The sequence below is a fragment of the Malus domestica genome, chromosome 16, assembly GCF_042453785.1.
Source record: "Malus domestica chromosome 16, GDT2T_hap1".
NCBI classification, from domain to species: domain Eukaryota; kingdom Viridiplantae; phylum Streptophyta; class Magnoliopsida; order Rosales; family Rosaceae; genus Malus; species Malus domestica.
In genome coordinates, this window is record NC_091676.1 from 22,756,935 (window position 1) to 22,777,750 (window position 20,816).

Here is a 20,816-nt window from a genome sequence, read left to right on the forward strand (position 1 = left end):
AGAAAGTTGTAGTTGAATATCATTCTCGTCATAAGAAGTTTGAATCAAACTTTCTGCAAGTGGATGAACCGAAGAGTACCAAAATGGAGGTTTCTGACTTTCAAGAGGCTATTACCCTATGGAAGATTAGAATCTTAGACATAAACTATTTTTCTAGTTGAAATGTAGACATTGGGGCCGAATTCCACCTAGTGGCCGAACCCCCTTGTGTTTTTTGTTTAATTTTGAACAATTTTCTTTTATGTTTGGATTATTTGTTGGTGATTTTTTTTTTGGATATTAAGTTTTAATAAATTACCATCCTTGAATACTTAAAATTATTTTGAATGGATATTTGTTTTTAGAACTTTTATGCATGTGGCCGATTCAAATTAATTTTCATTCTAGGTATGACTAATGGGAAAGCTAGTTGTCTGGCAAATAGAGCAACAACGCACACCGTTTTGCATGAACGCATCTATTTCACTAACTTCATACCTAAAAATGCACCTCTGACAACCCTCTCAAGCTCATCCAACCTGATCGAATGATACTGTAAGGCACGTATAATGTTGTCCAATGGTACAATTTTGACCATTGATGAGGCACTTTATTCTCCGCGTTCCGGAAGAATGTTGTTGAGTTTTAAGGACATTAGAGATTATAATTACCACGCTGAAACCTGTACAAAATGGAGTTGAATTTATGTGCATAATTTCCAACGAATATGGCTAGAAGCATATTCTAAAGAAGATAGAGCATATCCTGAGTGATCTGTATACTACGACTATACGCCCTATAGAAAGCCACTATGTGGCTGGCCTTACCTCTAGGACTGTGCACGAAATTACACTTTCGCATGATCGTTTAGGACACCCTAGATGAACAACGATACGTCATATCCTCAAATCATCACACGGGCATCCACTAACCCAAAGTTTAGGTTCGATTCAAGGAATCGCATGTCAAATATGTTATATAGGAAAGCTTATTATTAAGCCTACTTATGACAATATTCGTTTGAATCCTCTTATTTTTTCTACAAAGGATTTAGGGGGACATTTGTGAACCGATTCACCTTCTATACAGACCATTTAGATATTTTATGGTTTTGGTTAATGTTTCCACACGTTGGTCACACGTGTGCTTGTTGTCCACAAGAAACGCTGCATTCTCTAAACTATTGCCTCAGGTTATCAAGCTTAGGGCTCACCACCTTGATTATCTGATCAAATCTATTCGATTGGATAATGCTGGAGAATTCACATCTAAAACTTTTGACAATTATTACATGTTGATTGGGGTTAAAGTTAAACATCTAGTACCCCATGTTCACACCCAGAATGGCCTGGCAGAGGCATTCATTAAGTGCTTTCAAATGATTGCTCGATCATTGGTCATACGTACCAAGTTCTCGATCACTGCTTGAGGCCATGCAATATTGCATGCAGCCATGTTGGTCCGCCTGAGGCCTGTTGTAACCCAACCATATAGCCTATTCAGTTGGCTACCAGATATGAACCCAACATATCGCATATGCACGTTTTTTGTTGTGCCGTCTATGTGCCGATTTCATCGCCCTTACGTACAAAATGGGGCCTCAGAGAAGGATGGAAATTTATGTTGAATGTGATTCTCTTTCGATTATTCGTTATTTAAAACCTTTGACAGATGATTTATTTACCGCTCGTTTTGCAAATTGTCACTTATATGAGATAGTCTTCTCGTCGTTAGGGGGAGATAAGAATGTTAACGTTCCTGAAGAACGACGCGAATTAACGTGGACGACTCCCACTTTGTCTCATTTAGATCCTCACAATGCTCAATCTAAAATTGAAATGCAGCGCATATTAGATCTTCAGAGCATAGCCCAAAGCATGCCAGATGCTTTCACCGATCTAGCGCAAGTGATAAGACCACATATTCCAGCTACGAATGTGCATACAAAGATAGATGTACCAAATGTACAATGGACTTCCCTCCTGGAGGCCTGGGATGCCAACTTTGGCAATCCATGTAAATTAACGGCTAGCCAACATCTGTCCCTACACAAAAATGTGGCAAACTTCTTGATTCAAAGGATTCACACCCTCGGAAGAGGAAACCCATAGCACAGGCACCTGAAAAGCCTACCATGAATCCGACTATTGCTTACTCATTCTATCCAACTCATAAGGAAATTCTAGATTACGGAAGTGTTCTTGAATAGAGGAATACACCTCTTGAGAATCATGAGATTTTGGTCTATAATACTAGCTTAGATGATGTTTAATGTAGAAATGAGATGATCGTTGACGATGCATTAGCATATGCAGTAGCTACTGAAATCATGTTGAGTGATGACATTAAACCTTGTTTCGTTGATGAATGTCGACGTAGAACCGATTGGTCAAACTGGAAATAAGTAATCCAAGTCGAACTCGATTCGCTTACGAAACGTAAGGTGCATGGACCTGTAGCTCCTACTCTTCCACGTGTGAAGCTCGTTGGCTACAAGTGGGTTTTCGTTTAGAAGCGTAATGAGAAGAACGAAATTGTACGTTACAAAGCTCCTTTTGTTGCGCAAGGCTTCTCACAATGCCTTAGGATTGACTATGATAAAACTTATTCACAATTTATGGATGTGATTACTTTTCGCTACCTTATCAGTTTGGTAGTTTTCAAAAAAACTAAGTATCTAGCTGATGGACATAGTAACTGCGTATCTATATGGGGATCTTGATACGGAAATTTATATGAAAGTTTCTGAAGAACTTACATTGACTGGATCAAATATTTCCAAACCCTGGAACACGCTCTCAATCCGGCTAAGGCGTTCACTCTATGGTTTGAAGCAATCCGGAAGAATGTGGTATAACTGCCTGAGTGAGTATTTGACTAGTCAAGGATATGTGGACAATGAACTATGCCCTTGTGTGTTCATTAAGAAGTCACATTCTGGTTTTGCGATTGTTGCAATATATGTCGATGACATGAACCTCATTGGACCTAAAGAGCTCGCAAGAACTGTTGTGCACCTGAAGTAGGAATTTGAGATGAAAGAACTAGGAAAGACTCGATATTGTCTCGGTCTTGAGAAAGAGCACCGTTCGGATGGAATCTTAGTACATCCAACGAACTACACCCATAAGGTGTTGTGCCGCTTTAACGAGGATAAAGCGAAGCCTTCAAGTAGTTATATGGTCATTCGATCGTTAGATGCAAAACGAGATTCCTTCCATCCGAAGGAGGATGATGAAGAGATTTTGGAGCCTGAAGTTCCTTATCTAAGTGCGATAGGCGCTTTATTGTACTTAGCTCAATGTACTAGACTCAACATCTTTTTCCGTAAGATATAGTAATGCACCAATACGCAGACATTAGACTGGTGTTAAAGACATTTTCCATTACTTTAAGGGTACTACAAATTTGGGCTTGTTCTACCCCTACGAATCCTCGAGTGATGTCGCACCCCCTTATCTCGAGTCGATTCTCACCTTGTTGGTTATGCTGACGCATGATACTTATCTGATCCGCATAAGGCACACTCTCAAATGGGTTATGTCTTTACCATTGGACACACCGCAATCTCTTGGAGGTCAACTAAACAGAACTTAGTTTCCATTTCATCTAACCATGCTGAAATTCTTGCCTTACATGAAGCAACTCAGGAATGCTTTTGGTTGAGAGCAGTTGTGCGCCATATTCAAACCTCCTACGATCTTTACCCCGTCGTTGATATCCCGATGACAATCTATGAAGACAATGCATAATACATCGAACAGCTCAAGAAGGGTTACATCAAATGAGACAACATCAAGCACATTGCGCCGAAGTTCTTCTTCTCATATCAATAACAACAGCATCAGAAGACTGAAGTCACGTAAATCCGTTCACAAGACAATCTGGTCGACCTCTTCACCAAATCATTATCGAGGCGACGTTTAAGAAGTTTGTTCAAGGAATTGGTATGCATAAACTTTTTGAGTTGTAACATTGCTAGTTCTCTTTGGAATTTTGTCAAACTCAAGGGGAGTATCCTAAAATATACTTGCTTGATCTTAATGTACTCTTTTTCCCTACGATTAGGAGCATTTTTCCCGCAGGATTTTTGCTACCTAACTAGGTTTTAATGAGGCACCCACCTTAGGTTGATCATATCCCTGATGACGTCCCGTAGACATTTCATTTGACTTTGCATTACTCACACATTTTTCCTTAGACTATGGATTATGTCCCTACTCGGGTTTTTACCATAGCCTTAGGGTTTTTTGTGAGACTTATTTCCTTATGCAAGTTCCTACCTTATTGAGAATAGCGTGTTCCCACAATCAGTGTCGATGAGTTGACTTCCTCAACCTCTACATGATGCCGAATCTACTTGAGTATTTACACACTCAAGAGGGTGTTAACCACATTATAAAAGATGAAGAATTGGTACACATGAAGATAATAGAGAGAAGCAAGATAGATTATATTGATTGATTGGAGAAAATGTATACAACTAAACTTAAGAAAATGATAGTTATACAATCCCTTATATAGCCATATTTCCCAATTACAATAATACCCTTCTAACTATATTAACAAACTCAATCACTAGAATAATGCCATGTGGTGGCATTTCTGTTATATCAGTTATTACTCCCCCCTCAAATTAAACTTGGAGTATCTAAGTGAAGTTTGAACTTGCCAGGTATTTAAGACTGATCTGGAACTACGAGACTAAGATGTCTACAATGCTTCAAGAACATTGGACTGTGCAATCCTTTTGTAAATACATTTGCAATTATTGTTATGAAGCTAAACACTGTAGAAACCCCTAAACCCCTGTCTCTTGCAGTTTGGAGCAGTGTATGATAGTCTGGAGTTGTTGACATTAATGAGCAGGAAATAGTGCTTCACTCAGCATGCTTCCTTGGCCGAAACTTGCAATTTGGCCCTCAGTTCCACTAGATGGTTCATCTGAGGTGCTGGCAAAACAAAAGATAATTCTACAATCAACTCTATCAGTAAAGCACTTTGGTATTAAGAAAAAACCATTGCCTTTTGAACCTTCTTTACTATTATACGAGGCTAATCGGATGTGAGCTTCCCTTTCTGCTGGGAATATGGTTGAAATGTTTGATGGCCGCCAAAATTTTAGTGACGGTTCAGGTTCAGATGCATCATTTAAGATGCCATCATTACAAAAAGTGCAAGCAAGTGTTATGTCACGTAGTAACTCTTCACCAGGAATTTTTTAGAGCTCAATTGATTAACCCATGAGGCTTGCTGAAATTTATGTTGCTGCTAAATATGCTCTGCACACTACAGTTTCTAATCCTAATCTGTTGAAGTCTTTATCATCTACAGAGAAGTTTGAGCAAAAATATCTTGAACTAACTAAAGGTGCTGCTGACAATTATCATCAATCCTGGTGGAAAAGACATGGATGCTGATGCTGTAAACAAGAAAGCACCCACAAAACCTATCACCAAATCGTCTAGCTTTCCCAAAGCCCTGAATCAAACAAGTGCACCCCATGACACCTTTGTAACTGCTGACCAAAAGATTACTGAGAGCTTTTGTAGCTTCTTGAAGAGTTGAGACACAAACCAAAACCTCTACTAACTCTATTATCATCACACAAGACTACAACTTTAGCTATTGGTGAAGCCATGATGAAAGACACAAGTACAATCCAGAAATCAAAACAAATGAATTCTTCTAGGCAGCAAGAGAATGACACTCTTGACACAAATGCTAAGGCAACAAGAGAATGACACTCTTGACAAATTCTAAGGCAACAAGAGAATGATACTCTTGGCAAATTCTATGGAATCAAAGAAAGAATGATACTTACTTAACCATCAAGAAAGAATGACACTTTCTTGAAATCTCGTAATCCAACCAAATCACTGAATGAAATAGTAGTTTATCTTAGACAATTCATCCAAAAAACAACAAAATAAAAAACCCAATTTTCAACATAAACCCAAATTGGCAAGATCACTCCACACCAGAGACTAGAACACGAATCATATGTCTTCACCAACTTCACAAAACAACTTGAGCTGTGCAAATATACACAACGCATATGGGAAAGAATAACCCTCAGTAGAGCCAACATGCATTGAAGTAGGAGATGTGTTGATTATATGTGACCCTAGTAATTTGAGTTCAAATCAAATGTACCACTAGTTTCAGTATCAACATATACAATTTCAGCAGCAATTACAACAGCAAGCGAAGCAGGTGCAATCACAGCTCCAAGCTAAATATCCCAAATATCACAAACACTGATCTTGAAGCAATGACCAATCTTAAATCTAAATATCACACTAATATCCCAGAAAAGACTCACAACAAAGATGAACAAGCAGAGTGTAAATTCAATATACCACTCTTTGGCTATCGGCCTTACTAATTGACAAAATAGCAAACATTTTCTTACTGAAACATTTAATCAAACATATTATGTGCATTGTGAAAACTAGAAATCAAGAACCTGATGAGAACTTCAATCTTGAGCCAAAGAACACAGAGGAAGCAAACCAGAAACCTTGGCAAATCAATCGACCGACTAGCAGCAACCATGGCTTTTCTTTCTTGCTCACACACACTGAGAAATCCAAGACTGGGCATAACCCGAGTGAGAAATGGCGGTGGGTTTGTCTCAAAACACCGCAGTTTGGATTCCCTCGAGGACCCACGAAGATAGTCTGGTCAGGCACCCATTGGTCTCCACAAAGACGACAACCCAGAAGACGGATTTTGACAAAACATCAATTCCTGAGGACAATTTTACCGACGAAGCAGCACAAGATTTTGTGAACTCCATAAGATGGATGGCGGATACCCGGATGAAAGATTTGGCACACAAGAGAAGAACAGAACTGCCCGAGAGCAAGGCAGCTCAAAATTAGAGCTTGCCCAATACGAAGCTCTTCACAGAGGAAGAAATCTTCAAACCAGAAAAATCAACCCAACAATCGTAACAATTGCGATCCCAACAATCACAGAAAAATCAACCCAAGAACAATCGCAGAAGCACCGAAGATGGTAGATGTGGATGGATAAAGGGAAAATTGATGGGAAATCTCGCTCTCCTTTGGGTGCGAGTCAGTCCAGAGTAAAGTGCTCTCTCCTGGATGGGAACTCAATTTACTTCACGGAGATCGGCTTCCATGTCCGGAAGAAGAAAGACTTCCGACAGAGCCATTTTCTTCTTCATTTAGGTGCGCATAGTTTGACAAGCAAACGAGCGGAACAAGTTTGTGCTCTTCCAACGGTGGGTAAAGCTGGTAAAACAGTAAAGGGAAGTGATTCACCTACACCCATTTTCTCCTTTCCGGCAAGTGCAAAACGCGAAAACAGGAGTGCGGAGATCAATCCCCTTAGAAAAGTACGCTCCCTCAACAAACATCAAGTAAAAATAAAACGAAAGGAATGGAAAACAATAATTTAGAAAAACTTTGCTCTGCCTTTTTTTTTCCTTTTTTTTACAGTTAAGGCCAACATACAAGGGCCTAAAAACACAATGCCTTGTTCAAGACAGAGAAAAAGAGAATCAATTACATTCCTAACAACGTCCAACGGAACCAAACACGCGTATACAACAACACGGTTTTTCGCCCCCAACTTATCTGTTCCCTTGTTAAATTAAATTCCCTAGTAATTTGAACAACATATACTCTAAAAATACAATAAAGAAAAATTACAAAGCTGTATTTTTCGATTCTGAATGGAGAATTTCACAGGCATTTGACTGAAGAAGCAACAGTCAGGTACAGGGTTAACTGTTATACGTGAACAAATTCTGCGTAATTCAGGCCCAATGTTCAGCTTCACGGATACACCGTGATTTCATCCTGAAAGCAAAACATAGGGCCATTATAAGTTTCTTCCCCCAAGAAACCGGAGCCATCAGAATGTAAACTAACATCCTAGACCTTATTTCTTAAAGACATAGCGTATAAACCTACAAGTGTATTCAATCCATGCCCGTCCTATTCAATCCATGCGCCTCCTATAATTTTTATTTACAACTAAAAAGGAGGAATCCATACTCAAGAAAAACCTCAACCCACCACCAAAACCTCTAGAAAATAAGTGTAATATTAAAGGCGTCATACTCTGAACGTTGTCCATCCTACACATTGGTGCTGGAAGTAAAATTAATTTGACGAAATCTAAAAGCAATAGATCTTCAAAAAGAGAAACAGACCTGCTAAGCTGAGTGGTTCGTCCCACAAGTGGAAAATGATGGCTAGTTCCTAGCATTCCAAGGCATATGTCGGGACCTACAAAAATAGACACTGGTAATATCAGGAGAATGAACAGCTAAGAAAAGTAATTAAACATGTAAAGGATGAACACTTTGATTTTGCAGCAATTTAAAAACCAAACATGAAGGAAAGGCATAATTGCATCCAAAAATAAAGAACAACAAACAAATAAACCCTCCAATTGGGTCATGTTGTACCTCAAGCATGTTTTCATCAAGAAAAGCAGATGTTGTCTGATTCATGCAATGAGAACTATCATATTGGAGGATCCTTAACTTCCCTTCCTGCATTTCACAACATGAAAACACTATGAGTTGTGGAAATTCGGGGAGGAACCAAACAAGCAAAAGAAGCTTACGGAAACGGAATTGATTACCTTGGTTCCATAGACAAGGCCACCTCCAACTGAAGGATGAAAGGAAGCTACGTTGACCTCATCCTCTGCACTAGGAAGAACTCTCACAAGTTCCATATCAGAAACTCTGTAGACCTGAATAACAACTAAAAATGTTACATGAACGCTCATAATAGTGGACAACCAAAAGCAACTGGTAACACATGAAAGTTTATATCATGCACAGTTGAACCACAAGGCACAACTATGATCAAATTTATAAGAAAGTTGATATAAAATCTACTTCATACACGTGTTCAGCTGCAAATGACTTTTAGTTTGCACCAAATTCAATTATTCCACTCTAAGATTAGTGTAATCCAACTTAGGTTGCATACATTAGTCGCAACCAAAATTCATAAAAATTTCATATCCTTGTCATTACTTATTAGAAGCAGATTAAATATTACATAAGTTTCTAGATGTTACTTTACAGATTGATTGAAACACCCAATGTTAATAAGACACAGATTTGAAACAAAAATAAAAGATACTTTAATATTTAAAAATTAAAACTAAAATGAAGAGGGAGGGACGGAAGAGAACTAAAAAATCTTACCTCCAGAATGGTGTAAATAGGCACTGTTGTCTCTCCATCAATGACAACACTCTTAAGAAGTGAACTGTGACGACGGCCATAGGCAAGTAATATATGCTCTGACGTAGGAGAGAACTGCCACAGTAAATCAAGGAATCACAAAATGGAATAAGTGTGACGAAAGTACAAATTCTTTGCTTGATCTAAAAGAAATATAAAGGAAAAAATAAAACTTCAAATTATTAGGTCACGAATCTTTTGCTTATAAATGAGACAACCATTAGAGTTCGGAGATCTATTCAACCTAAGGACCATTGACAGGTGAAACTGAGAATACTTAGGCAACAAAGGCAGTCACTTAATAGAATGTCCATAACCAGATGGCATGCATGAAAAAGTTACATATAAGGGACTGTATGTAACTCAGACGTATGTGTGTCTGTGTGTGAGTTACTGTTACAAACAGGTAAACACAACAACAGAACCCCAGAGATTCATGTGGAATAGAACAAAGCTAAGTACCAGAAGCCCGCTAAAATACAATATACACATCTTTTAATTTGTGTAGTTGAGCAGTCAGGTGGGTATGTGCTGAGGATACAACAACAACAACAACAAAGCCTTTTCCCACTAAGTGGGGTCGGCTATATGAATCCTAGAACGCCATTGCGCTCGGTTTTGTGTCATGTCCTCCGTTAGATCCAAGTACTCAAGTCTTTTCTTAGGGTCTCTTCCAAAGTTTTCCTAGGTCTTCCTCTACCCCTTCGGCCCTGAACCTCTGTCCCGTAGTCACATTTTCGAACTGGAGCGTCAGTAGGCCTTCTTTGCACATGTCCAAACCACCGGAACCGATTTTATCTCATATTTCCTTCAATTTTGGCTACTCCTACTTTACCTCGGATATCCTCATTCCCAATCTTATCCTTTCTCGTGTGCCCATACATCCCACGAAGCATCCTCATCTCCGCTACACCCATTTTGTGTACGTGTTGATGCTTCACCGCCCAACATTCTATGCCATACAACATCGCTGGCCTTTTTGCCGTCCTATAAAATTTTCCCTTAAGCTTCAGTGGCCTACGACGGTCACACAACACGCCGGATGCACTCTTACACTTCATCCATCCAGCTTGTATTCTATGGTTGAGATCTCCATCTAATTCTCCGTTCTCTTGCAAGATAGATCCTAGGTAGCGAAAACGGTCACTTTTTGTGATCTTCGCTAGATTGCTCCGGTCATTAGTGTGGATAAGTATATAAATGGATAGAGATAGGAAAGCAAACACAAGATGTACGTGGTTCACCCAGATTGGCTACGTCCACGGAATAGAGAAGTTCTCATTAATTGTGAAAGGTTTACACAAGTACATACGTTCAAGCTCTCCTTTAGTGAGTACAAGTGAATGATTTAGTACAAATGACATTAGGAAATATTGTGGGAGAATGATCTCGTAACCACGAAACTTCTAAGTACCGGAGTGTGGTATCGTCTTGACTTGCCTTATCTGTCTCATAGGTAGATGTGGCATCTTCTCTGTAAGTACTCTTCCTCCATCCAGGGGTGGTATCTGTAACTGGTGGAGATGCACAAGGTAATGTATCAATTTCACTTGAAGCTTACTTGTAGTTTCAGGCTTGGTCAAGCACGATACAAACCATGTAGTAGGAGTCCCCCAAGTCGCCGAGCTAGGGGATCTGCTGAAAGAGGTGACAGACAAGGTAAGCAATCAGAGCTCCGGCTGATTGTTCACATTCTCCCTATCTTGCAGGCAGCATGAAGGATAAAGAGAAGAAAAATGAGAAGAGATGATATGGGATACTTTTGCTTTTGAAGAAGTAACTTTCCACAGGCTTATTCTTGAACTGGGCTGGAGGGTTTTCTGGTTTCCTCCAGAGTATAAGGCCGACTGAAGAATTTGAGGGTCAAAACAAGTCCATCAAATCTAGAGTACGTTCGACCCTGCAGATATGGGATACTTTTGCTTTTGACAGAGTAGTGGATGTATCGGCACGTGTGCTGTTACGCTTGTCTCCACATGCTTCCTTGTATCCTTCTCACTTGCCCTATCTGTTCCTCAGGCAGATGCGGTATCTTCCCTGGAAGCATAAGATGTTGAAGATGAGTACTCGAGAGCAATGCCAGGTAAGTAATCAGGTAAGGGGTTCCAGGCAGTCAGTTCCTGGCTGGAAGCTTGATTCCAAGTGCTGACTGATTGCTCTCTTTCTCCTTGTCTTGCAGGTAAGAACAAGGCCAAAGGAAAAGACAGGGAAAAAGCATGATATGGGATACTCTTGCTTTTAACCCTGATGATATGAGATATTCTTGCTCTAGTATAGCTTGTTTACAGAGGTATTATCGGGGGGAAAGAAAGCTGAATATTTCGAAAGGCTTCGTTGGGAGTGCCCTCTCAGATAAGAGGAAGGGTTGAGCATTTTTGCAGGTCTGCCTGTCCGTTGGGGATGGAGGTCGACATAAATAGGAGTCTCCCTAACATCAAGTAATAATGTTATTCCTTTACCCTGCTTGGTCATAGCACGGTAGTGGAAGCTGCCAACTTCACATGTTTTAACTCTGTCAGAGCACTTTGAAAAAATGGCCTATGGTATCTGGAAACCTGATGTTGCGTGTGAAGATTACAGACAAGCTTTATCCAAGGAGATCCAGCTCTTGAAGTTGGGAAAGTGGTGCCTCTTCGGTTTTCGAACAAGCAATCCTGTCGGGGATCTGGCTCTCGAGATTCGGAGAACGATGCCTCTTCGATTTTTGAGAAAGCAATCCTGCTGGGGGTCTGGCTCTCGAGATTCGGAGAGCGGTGTCTCTTCGATTTTTGAGAAAGTAATCATGTTGAGAGTCTGGCTCTCGAGATTCGGAGGGCGGTGCCTCTTCGATTTTGGAGCAAGCAATTTTGTTGGGAGTGTTGTCTCGAATGTGAGTAAAGGTTGGGCATGTTTGCTAGTCTACCTTGCCACGAAGCACAGAGGTTGACACACAGGGACTTTCCAATTATCCAGCAGTGGTACTGTTCCTTTACCCTCTCTTCGATTTTTGAGAAAGTAATCATGTTGGGAGTCTGGCTCTCGAGATTCGGAGGGCGGTGCCTCTTCGATTTTGGAGCAAGCAATCTTGTTGGGAGTGTTTTCTCGTATGTGAGTAAAGGTTGGGCATGTTTGCTAGTCTACCTTGCCACGAAGCACAGAGGTTGACACACAGGGACTTTCCAATTATCCAGCAGTGGTACTGTTCCTTTACCCTCTCTTCGATTTTTGAGAAAGTAATCATGTTGGGAGTCTGGCTCTCGAGATTCGGAGGGCGGTGCCTCTTCGATTTTGGAGCAAGCAATCTTGTTGGGAGTGTTTTCTCGAATGTGAGTAAAGGTTGGGCATGTTTGTTAGTCTACCTTGCCACGAAGCACAGAGGTTGACACATCGGGACTTTCCAATTATCCAGCAGTGGTACTGTTCCTTTACCCTTGTGGGTAATAACATGGTAGCTAGACCTTCAAAATTTATGTGTCTAAACTTTGTTAGTGTTGTTTCTTTGCTATTCTTTTACCCTTCTTGGTCAGAGCGATGTAGTGGGAGCTGCAAGCTTCACGTGTCTCAACTTTGTCAGAGAACTTTGGCAAAGTTATCTGTGGTACCCATGAGCTACTGTTGCGTGTGGGAAGTGGGTGATTAAACAGTACGATTCATGTGCTTTCTACTTCGCCAGAAATCTTCGACAGAATGCCCATAATTTCCGCAAAGCTGAGTGTGCGTGTGACAGGTGCTGACAAGGCTGGAAAAGTAGGTGCCTCTTCGATTTCTGAGATCGGCCCTCGTGGTCTCTGAGCAGCCCAGCTTTTGAGAAAGCAAGCCTCTTCGATTTCTGAGATCGGCCCTCGTGGTCTCTGAGCAGCCCAGCTTTTGAGAAAGCAAGCCTCTTCGATTTCTGAGATCGGCCTTCGTGGTCTTTGAGCAGCCCAGCTTTTGAGAAAGCAAACGCCTCTTCGATTTCTGAGATCGACCCTCGTAGTCTCTGAGCAGCCCAGCTTTTGAGAAAGCAAACGCCTCTTCGATTTCTGAGCAGGCGCCTCTTCGATTTCTGAAGCTTCGTCGAGTGCAGATTTTTATAGGGGCTGACATTAAGTTTCAAAGCACACTTGAATATCCATCAGTAGAAGCTCCATTCTTGCACTTCTAAGATCTTGATTTGTCCGACCTCATCTCTCTTCAACACCTTTGAAAATGTCTGGCCCCTCCGACCGTCGTTTTGACTTGAACCTTGTTGAAGAGGCAGCCCCGCCTTCTCCAGACAACATATGGCGCCCATCCTTCGTCTCCCCTACTGGTCCTCTTACCGTTGGGGATTCCGTGATGAAGAATGATATGACCGCTGCGGTAGTGGCCAGGAACCTTCTCACACCCAAAGATAACAGACTACTTTCCAAACGGTCTGATGAGTTGGCTGTTAAGGATTCTCTGGCTCTCAGTGTTCAGTGTGCAGGTTCTGTGTCTAATATGGCCCAACGCCTATTTGCTCGAACCCGCCAAGTTGAATCATTGGCGGCTGAAGTGATAAGTCACAAACAGGAGATTAGAGGGCTCAAGCATGAGAATAAACAGTTGCACCGGCTCGCACATGACTATGCTACAAACATGAAGAGGAAGCTTGACCAGATGAAGGAATCTGATGGTCAGGTTTTACTTGAGCATCAGAGATTTGTGGGTTTGTTCCAAAGGCATTTATTGCCTTCGTCTTCTGGGGCTGTACCGCGTAATGAAGCTCCAAATGATCAACCTCTGATGCCTCCTCCTTCTAGGGTTCTGTCCAGTACCGAGGCTCCGACTGATCCCCCTCCGGTGCCTTCTCTTTCTGGGGTTCTACCGACTGCTGAGACTTCTCCTAAGCAACCTTTGTGAAGGCTCCCTCTTGTTTGTTTATTTTGACTCAAGTATCTGTACATATTTGTAACTTATCGGGGATATCAATAAATAAGCTTTCCTTCATTTCAACGTATTGTGTTAAATACACCAAAGCCTTCTTCGCTAAGTTCTTGAATTTTCTTTTGTTGAAGCTTGTATGTTGAAGCTTTGTGAGTGGAGCATGTAGGTTGAGGTAGTGTTCCCTTAATTTCCCGAGTGAGGAAAACTTCTCGGTTGGAGACTTGGAAAATCCAAGTCACTGAGTGGGATCGGCTATATGAATCTTAGAACGCCATTGTGTTCTGTCCTGTGTCATGTCCTCTGTTAGATCCAAGTACTCTTAAGTCTTTTCTTAGGGTCTCTTCCAAAGTTTTCCTAGGTCTTCCTCTACCCCTTCGGCCCTGAACCTCTGTCCCATAGTCGTATCTTCTAATCGGAGCGTCAGTAGGCCTTCTTTGCACATGTCCAAACCACCGTATCCGATTTTCTCTCATCTTTCTTTCAATTTCGGCTACTCCTACTTTACCCCGGATATCCTCATTCCTAATCTTATCCTTTCTCGTGTGCCCACACATCCAACGAAGCATCCTCATCTCCGCTACACCCATTTTGTGTACGTGTTGATGCTTCACCGCCCAACATTCTGTGCCATACAGCATCGCCGGCCTTATTGCCGTCCTATAAAATTTTCCCTTGAGGTTCAGTGGCATACGGCGGTCACACAACACGCCGGATGCACTCTTCCACTTCATCCATCCAGCTTGTATTCTATGGTTGAGATCTCCATCTAATTCTCCGTTCTTTTGCAAGATAGATCCTAGGTAACGAAAACGGTCGCTCTTTGGTATTTCTTGATCTCCGATCCTCACCCCTAACTCGTTTTGGCCTCCATTTGCACTGAACTTGCACTCTATATATTCTGTCTTTGATCGGCTTAGGCGAAGACCTTTAGATTCCAACACTTCGCTCCAAAGGTTAAGCTTTGCATTTACCCCTTCCTGAGTTTCATCTATCAACACTATATCGTCTGCGAAAAGCATACACCAAGGAATATCATATGTCCTGTTAACTCATCCATTACCAACGCAGGGTATGTGCTGAGGATACATAACTTAAAATATTATCTAAATAATAAAAACCTAATGTCTTAATGATCTGCCACTAAGTCCACCCATAGACCGCTGCCATAATGATAGTGCATACAGTGTCCAAGTCTTCACTCATTTATATACCTTCTTCTATATCAATTTATTGATTATTTGTTTTAATCATAACGGCATTGCATTGCACATCTAGGTCATATACCAATCACCTGTTGGATTGAATATTGAAACAACACGATCACACATCAACAATATAAGGCAATCCTAACAGATTCTCCCTACATAAAACATACCTATATATGTATGTGTTTATATACTGCTACATAACAAGACTATGCTTCAACTTTAGATTTTCTGATGGCAAATGCCTAATAAAAATATACGTAAATGTAATTCATTACATTCTACGAACATAATAGATATCTCCTTATCATAACTCCAGAGTATCTAACTCAAACTAAAGCTAGGCTGAGCATTGACATGAATCGTTGAGCTCTTATGATGAGATTTCAAGGGATGCACTCCATACAGGGCTGCTAATCATAGTTTTCAGTTAAAATGAAACATTTTCCGTTAAAGATTTGCTTTAGTCTTAGGGAAAAAAGTTAAATAAGTAAAGAATTGTCTGAAAATCAATGAGAAACTAATGATCAAGGTGACCCAATAAGTCATACATCTTCAAAATTTAGCTGACCTGAATAGATGTTAAGCAGTGGGCAGCTCTTATTGCCCGGGATGCAAGAACCATTCCAAATCTAGATAGATAAAAGAAAATCAGGTTGTAGAAAGAAGGAAAATGCAAATGGAAAGCTAAAAGAGAGGTATGAAAATGCAACACAGATTATAGGGAGTTAAAGCTTTACGTTGCTTCCTCAAGGGAATATATCCGGAGCTCATACACAACATGGTGTGCTGAAATTGGATGTCGAGTTGGGGATGTTGATGCCCCTGTCGCGTCATGGTTGACCTGGCTCTGCAATCCAGGATCAGCTTCCATATGGGGCAACATACATGCAACACAAGCAGCTAAAAACCTTCCGCAAGGGGAAAAATGAGCACCCATCTCACTGCAACAAATTATCAAGTAAAAATACAAAAAGATACAGTCAGTAATACTATTAAAGTTCAAACAATCCTGCAATACTGAAAGAGAATAAAAGAACAAAAGTCAACATTTCATGATCATCTACTAATCAAATATTTCTTTGCAAAAGGTGTAAATCCAGTAAAAACATACTACCTTCGACAAAAAAAACAAATGTAAAAACAAACTACCAACTGATGTTGCATCCTTTATCAATGTACTGGTTTTGCAAGACTTACGAATAAGCTAAAGGCAATGTCAAAATTTATAGAACAACAAAGTACCATGAACATTGAAAACAGAAAGAAAATTACCTACAAAGTACGGCATGTGGAATGGTTAAGCGACATCTTTCTGCATCAAGGGGAGAACAAGGACTTTTCAAATCATGTGGCCAAATTCTGAGCTTTACAGTGCAAGGCAACTCTGCAGCTGCTGCTGCAGCAAGTGAGTTGGCAAGTTCAGATTGGATTCTACTCACAACTGGTTGAGGCTCACTTTCAGCATGCGCAAAACTATATAATCCAGCAACTTCATTAGATGCAATTGTCGACACCATATGAGTTCGTGAAGTACGATGCCGGGAACTAGATCTTCCAGTAAGCCTGGATTGGCTCACACTGGTTGGTATTACCGAGGAAGTTATGGCTGGATTATCCATCTCACCACGTGCAGATGGATTATCTTGTGTAGCATCACCTACCAGCCGCATATTCCGTTGGCTAGCTTGGGTCTGACCAATTAACCACCCTTGCAAAAAAGGAAGTTCCCAATATGTTGAGTCACCAAATGGGAAAATATGATTGCTCCTCCCTTCGGGTTGCACTTCCAAAGCCTCTAAACTGTCCATTGCAGGTTGAGAAACTTCAGTTTCCATTTCACTCAAGAAAGTATTAGTTTCTGTCTCTTCTGGTGCTGGAGAAGAGCTACTAGGTTCAATTGGGGACAGCAGAAGTTCATACTGCCCTGAAGGAGTTGAATATGTTAGCAACCGCACTGAAGCAGAAGGATCAACTCTCTGTTGCACACTACTTGAACCAATGTCTGCGTCACTACGCTGCATAGATATTCTCCCATTATCTCTAGCAAATGAAGGCCATATCAGAAATGGTAAAGACATAAGAGGTAGTCCATCTTCCAAACTGGAACGATCACTAGATTGACCATCTGCCAAATATACAGTGGGTGGAGGATAGCGCAAATAACCCGGAGAAGTTGCAAGTGTCATCAAGGAATCTGAGGAGTCCATGTCATTGACCTACAAATAAGAAAAATACATGATTCAAATATATTTAATAAAAGAAAACGATTAATATTTCTACCAAACAAACAAAAAAATGACTACCCAAAAATTTACCTCAGCAGTTAAAAGGAAAGGAGCTCCATGCGGGTGAAAATGCACAGCCCGGAGCGAACGTCGTGTCTTCAGTACTATGCTTGGTGAGGATGTCTCCCCTCTCCCATTGTAGTGCCATATGTACAACTAATGCAAGATTTAAAGGTTAAGGCCATTAATAAGAGATAAGCATGATTAGTTAAAATTTCCAAATAAAAAATCTTACCTTATGACCTGACGCAACAGCGAGCAGCTCACCTTGGGCATGGAAAGCTATGGATGCAATGGGACGCACTGTGTGGAGAAAAAAGCACTAACAATCATATCCATGACACAAACTTAATGAAAAAAAGAATAAATTGTTTGTTTTAATGATTGATAATCAACACAAAAACTTACAAAAATCACGAGATCCTATACACTCTGCCGTGTTTGCATCCCACAAGCGAACTTCATGATCCAAACTTCCACTAGCCAATATGTCTGGATACAAAGGATGAAATCTAACCTGCAAAAGCACAACCAGCTAGTGAGAAATGCACAGCAAGCTAATGAGATGTACCGAGTAGCTATGCTGAAGTGTCAGATCTGGTAACCAGTAATTTTGTTGATGAATCAAACAACTAGATTAAAGTGGCAACATCCAATAAAAAAGATTAGGATAAAGCAACCCAAAGACTTTTGATGAGAGCATAAAACTTCTTGCAGAGAGAATTTTAGCATTATAAGCATAGATGGTATCCTATATTTCTTAGCAAAAGAATATGGATGAAAAAGAAGCTTTAATGTTTCACCAAATCTCTCGCTGTTCTGTTTAAAAAATTGTTCACAACATCTTGCAGCAAGCTGAACCAAAGAAGCTAACATTCAACTTCAAGTATTTGAACAAAAACAAAAGAAATTTAGAATCAAACATCCAGTGTTGTAGACTTACCACCCACGGTGTCCTACGGTGACCACTCAAGACCTTTAAGCAGATCCCAGTTCGGCAATCAATAATCTTTACAGTATGGTCTCCGCTGCAATTACAGTTGCAATTGAAACTTAATAAATGATACACTTCTTAGAATAAATATAACTCAACACTAAGCTTTAGGCAAACCCCATACCAGGCCAAGAGATATATATATATATATGCATAGCAGGACTTACTGAGTTGAAGCTAGTGTCTTTCCATCGGGGCTGAAGGCTGCTGCAATAGTTGACCGTGGAGGAGGCACAAGCGGACAATATTTGGAAGACAAATGCTGGAGTGACTCTGCCTCCACCCTGAAGTCGATCCAATTTCAAGACAGACCATGAATTGAAAGATCAAACTAAATGCAAAATAATTCAAAAAACTAGAAAAAACAAAGCAGTATGCTCTTTGTGTTGCAAGAAAATTATGAGAGAGTGACTAAATGAATTGGCAGTTTACCATGAGACAAGGCTGTGCCTAGCATCTCTAGCTGTTTCAAACTTTGGGCCAACAGAATCGGAATTAGACTTCGGAGGTTCCCCCCATAACTTCTTTGACCAATGTTTCGTTTGCGGAGAAACCTCTCTCCGTGCTAACAATCTAAGGACATTGCTAACACTGCCAGTTAACATCAGATACGTGCAAATCAGTTTGAAATCAAGAATTAGTGCCAATTAATATTCCAAACCGATTTTACAAAATCAACACCGAAACCATTTCTCAAGCACGGAAAGTACTTGAAATAACAACAAAAACAAAAACTCGGTACCTCCTCAATCTCCAAAATTGTCTTCCTAAATTCTAACCAATTTCGATAAAAGCTAATCAATCGAAAAACCAAATTCGGATTGGAACTAATTCAATTACGATCACCATGCAAAACCACAAAATTAAAGCATGAATAGATATAATTTGCAAAAGCATTAATCCACAATACAGCAATCTAGTAATTGAATTACACAAAAACTCATGAATTCCAACCAAAATTCAATAAAAAAAGTCCAAGATTCACCTGTGCTTGCACGGATTGGGCTGAGGAACGCGCGGCACAGAGGTGGAAGGAGAATTGGGCTCGTCGGAAGAACCTGCCCTCATAATTTTCACGGGAAAATGTCATAATCTCAGCTTTTCCGGCATTCTAGGGAAATTTCAAATTGATAACTTGAAAATCCAATCGAACTTTACATGAAAATCATCACGCAGTGGAAAGAGTAAATTGAATAGAACTGGGTTTTGAATTGAATTGAGCTGGGGTGCGGATTTGGTGTTGGAGAGCGCGGCGTGGGGTACGGTTGGGGAGGGAGGCGGCGAGATCTCCAGTCGGCGGGGAGGGAAAATTGGGAGGGGAAAGTGTCCGAGTGGCTGCGCGTGTGGCCGTGGAATTTGGATTTGGAAAATTCCGTCTTGGGTTTTTTGTGATGGGCATTGGACAGATGGGGGAGAGGAGGGGGGCGCTAGGTGGCTTCAGGACCCTAGGGAGTTGTTCTTTGGACGACAATGCCCTTGTTGTTGTGCCCTCATCTGTTGTGTTGTGAGTCTCAACGCACGCTTTTTGCTCTAAAAGGGGCAAATACAAGATTTAATGTAAATGACCAACATGATCCCAATAAAAGCGTATTTGTAATATTCCGTTCAGAAATTTATTATTTATTTGTTTTACAATTTTAGGAAAAAGCGGTTTCAGGAATATTTTAGTCATTTTAAATTTGTTTGGATACGGGTTTAGAATAGATGGATAGAGCTCTATTCCACATGCATATAAGTGAAATCGTTCGTGAATCGGAGTTAAAACAAAGAAGTTACGAGCATTGAAAGTGAGGGGTATTTTAGTCTTTTGCTACTTACTATAAATAGTAAGATTCCCAATACAACTAGACAGAAGTGCAAAGCCAACCCAGCTCACCCACCCAGAACCCAGGCAGAACATACACGTGACCTGCGACCTTCGCGATTTTCTAACGCTAATTTTGACTGTCCCCAGCGAAATTGGTCGATCCCACACCAAACTGAAGCTCTTAATTTCATCAACAAAACTCACCCAAGAACCACCCCAATAACTGATGTACGCGTCATTGTGAGGCCGCAAAGTTCTAGGGATTTGAATGTCTTATTCTTTTACCGGCAAATCGGCTAACTGCGACCGACACCACCACCTAAGTTATATAGCTCATCATCCCAAGAGTAAACCTAACCAACCCTGACCTCATTGAATCACAGTATGCGGCAAATCTACACCGTGAAGTTTACGGCACCCGCAGCCTTTACTTGAG

At 40.7% G+C, this 20,816-nt stretch overlaps 1 protein-coding gene across 3 annotated transcripts; it reads right to left on the reverse strand.

Moving 5' to 3' along the window:
* Nucleotides 1–4,411: 4,411 nt before the first annotated feature.
* LOC103402369 (uncharacterized) lies at nt 4,412–20,100 on the reverse strand. Of its 3 annotated transcripts, XR_003770387.2 has the most exons (16): nt 19,559–20,063; nt 19,006–19,164; nt 18,741–18,857; nt 18,523–18,607; nt 17,988–18,096; nt 17,815–17,882; nt 17,610–17,735; nt 16,567–17,510; nt 16,032–16,235; nt 15,863–15,923; nt 9,182–9,295; nt 8,605–8,718; nt 8,426–8,512; nt 8,168–8,243; nt 7,926–8,092; nt 7,404–7,811 (listed from the first exon to the last, which is right to left on the reverse strand). XR_003770387.2 is itself a non-coding variant. In XM_029096570.2 (15 exons), the coding sequence occupies exons 1-14, from the start codon at nt 19,639–19,641 to the stop codon at nt 8,217–8,219; spliced, it is 2,298 nt and encodes a 765-aa protein (XP_028952403.2). In that variant the 5' UTR covers nt 19,642–20,076; the 3' UTR covers nt 4,412–4,931; nt 8,168–8,216. The 3 variants fall into 3 exon arrangements, 2 of the variants coding, with proteins under 2 accessions (XP_028952403.2, XP_028952402.2); XM_029096570.2 differs by lacking the exons at nt 7,404–7,811; nt 7,926–8,092 and adding an exon at nt 4,412–4,931 and having other exon boundaries at nt 19,559–20,076; XM_029096569.2 differs by lacking the exon at nt 7,926–8,092 and having other exon boundaries at nt 19,559–20,100.
* Between the last annotated feature and the right edge of the window lie 716 nt (nt 20,101–20,816).

What these genes read in the sequence shown, in the direction of transcription:
- LOC103402369 (XM_029096570.2), bottom strand. Translation starts at nt 19,641, where the DNA reads ATGAGGGCAGGTTCTTCCGACGAGCCCAATTCTCCTTCCACCTCTGTG. An exon ending in CCCAATCCGTGCAAGCACAG is followed by an intron (nt 19,165 to 19,558) that starts GTGAATCTTGGA and finishes GTTAACTGGCAG; the next exon opens with TGTTAGCAATGTCCTTAGAT. An exon ending in ACCGTAGGACACCGTGGGTG is followed by an intron (nt 18,097 to 18,522) that starts GTAAGTCTACAA and finishes GTGCTTTTGCAG; the next exon opens with GTTAGATTTCATCCTTTGTA.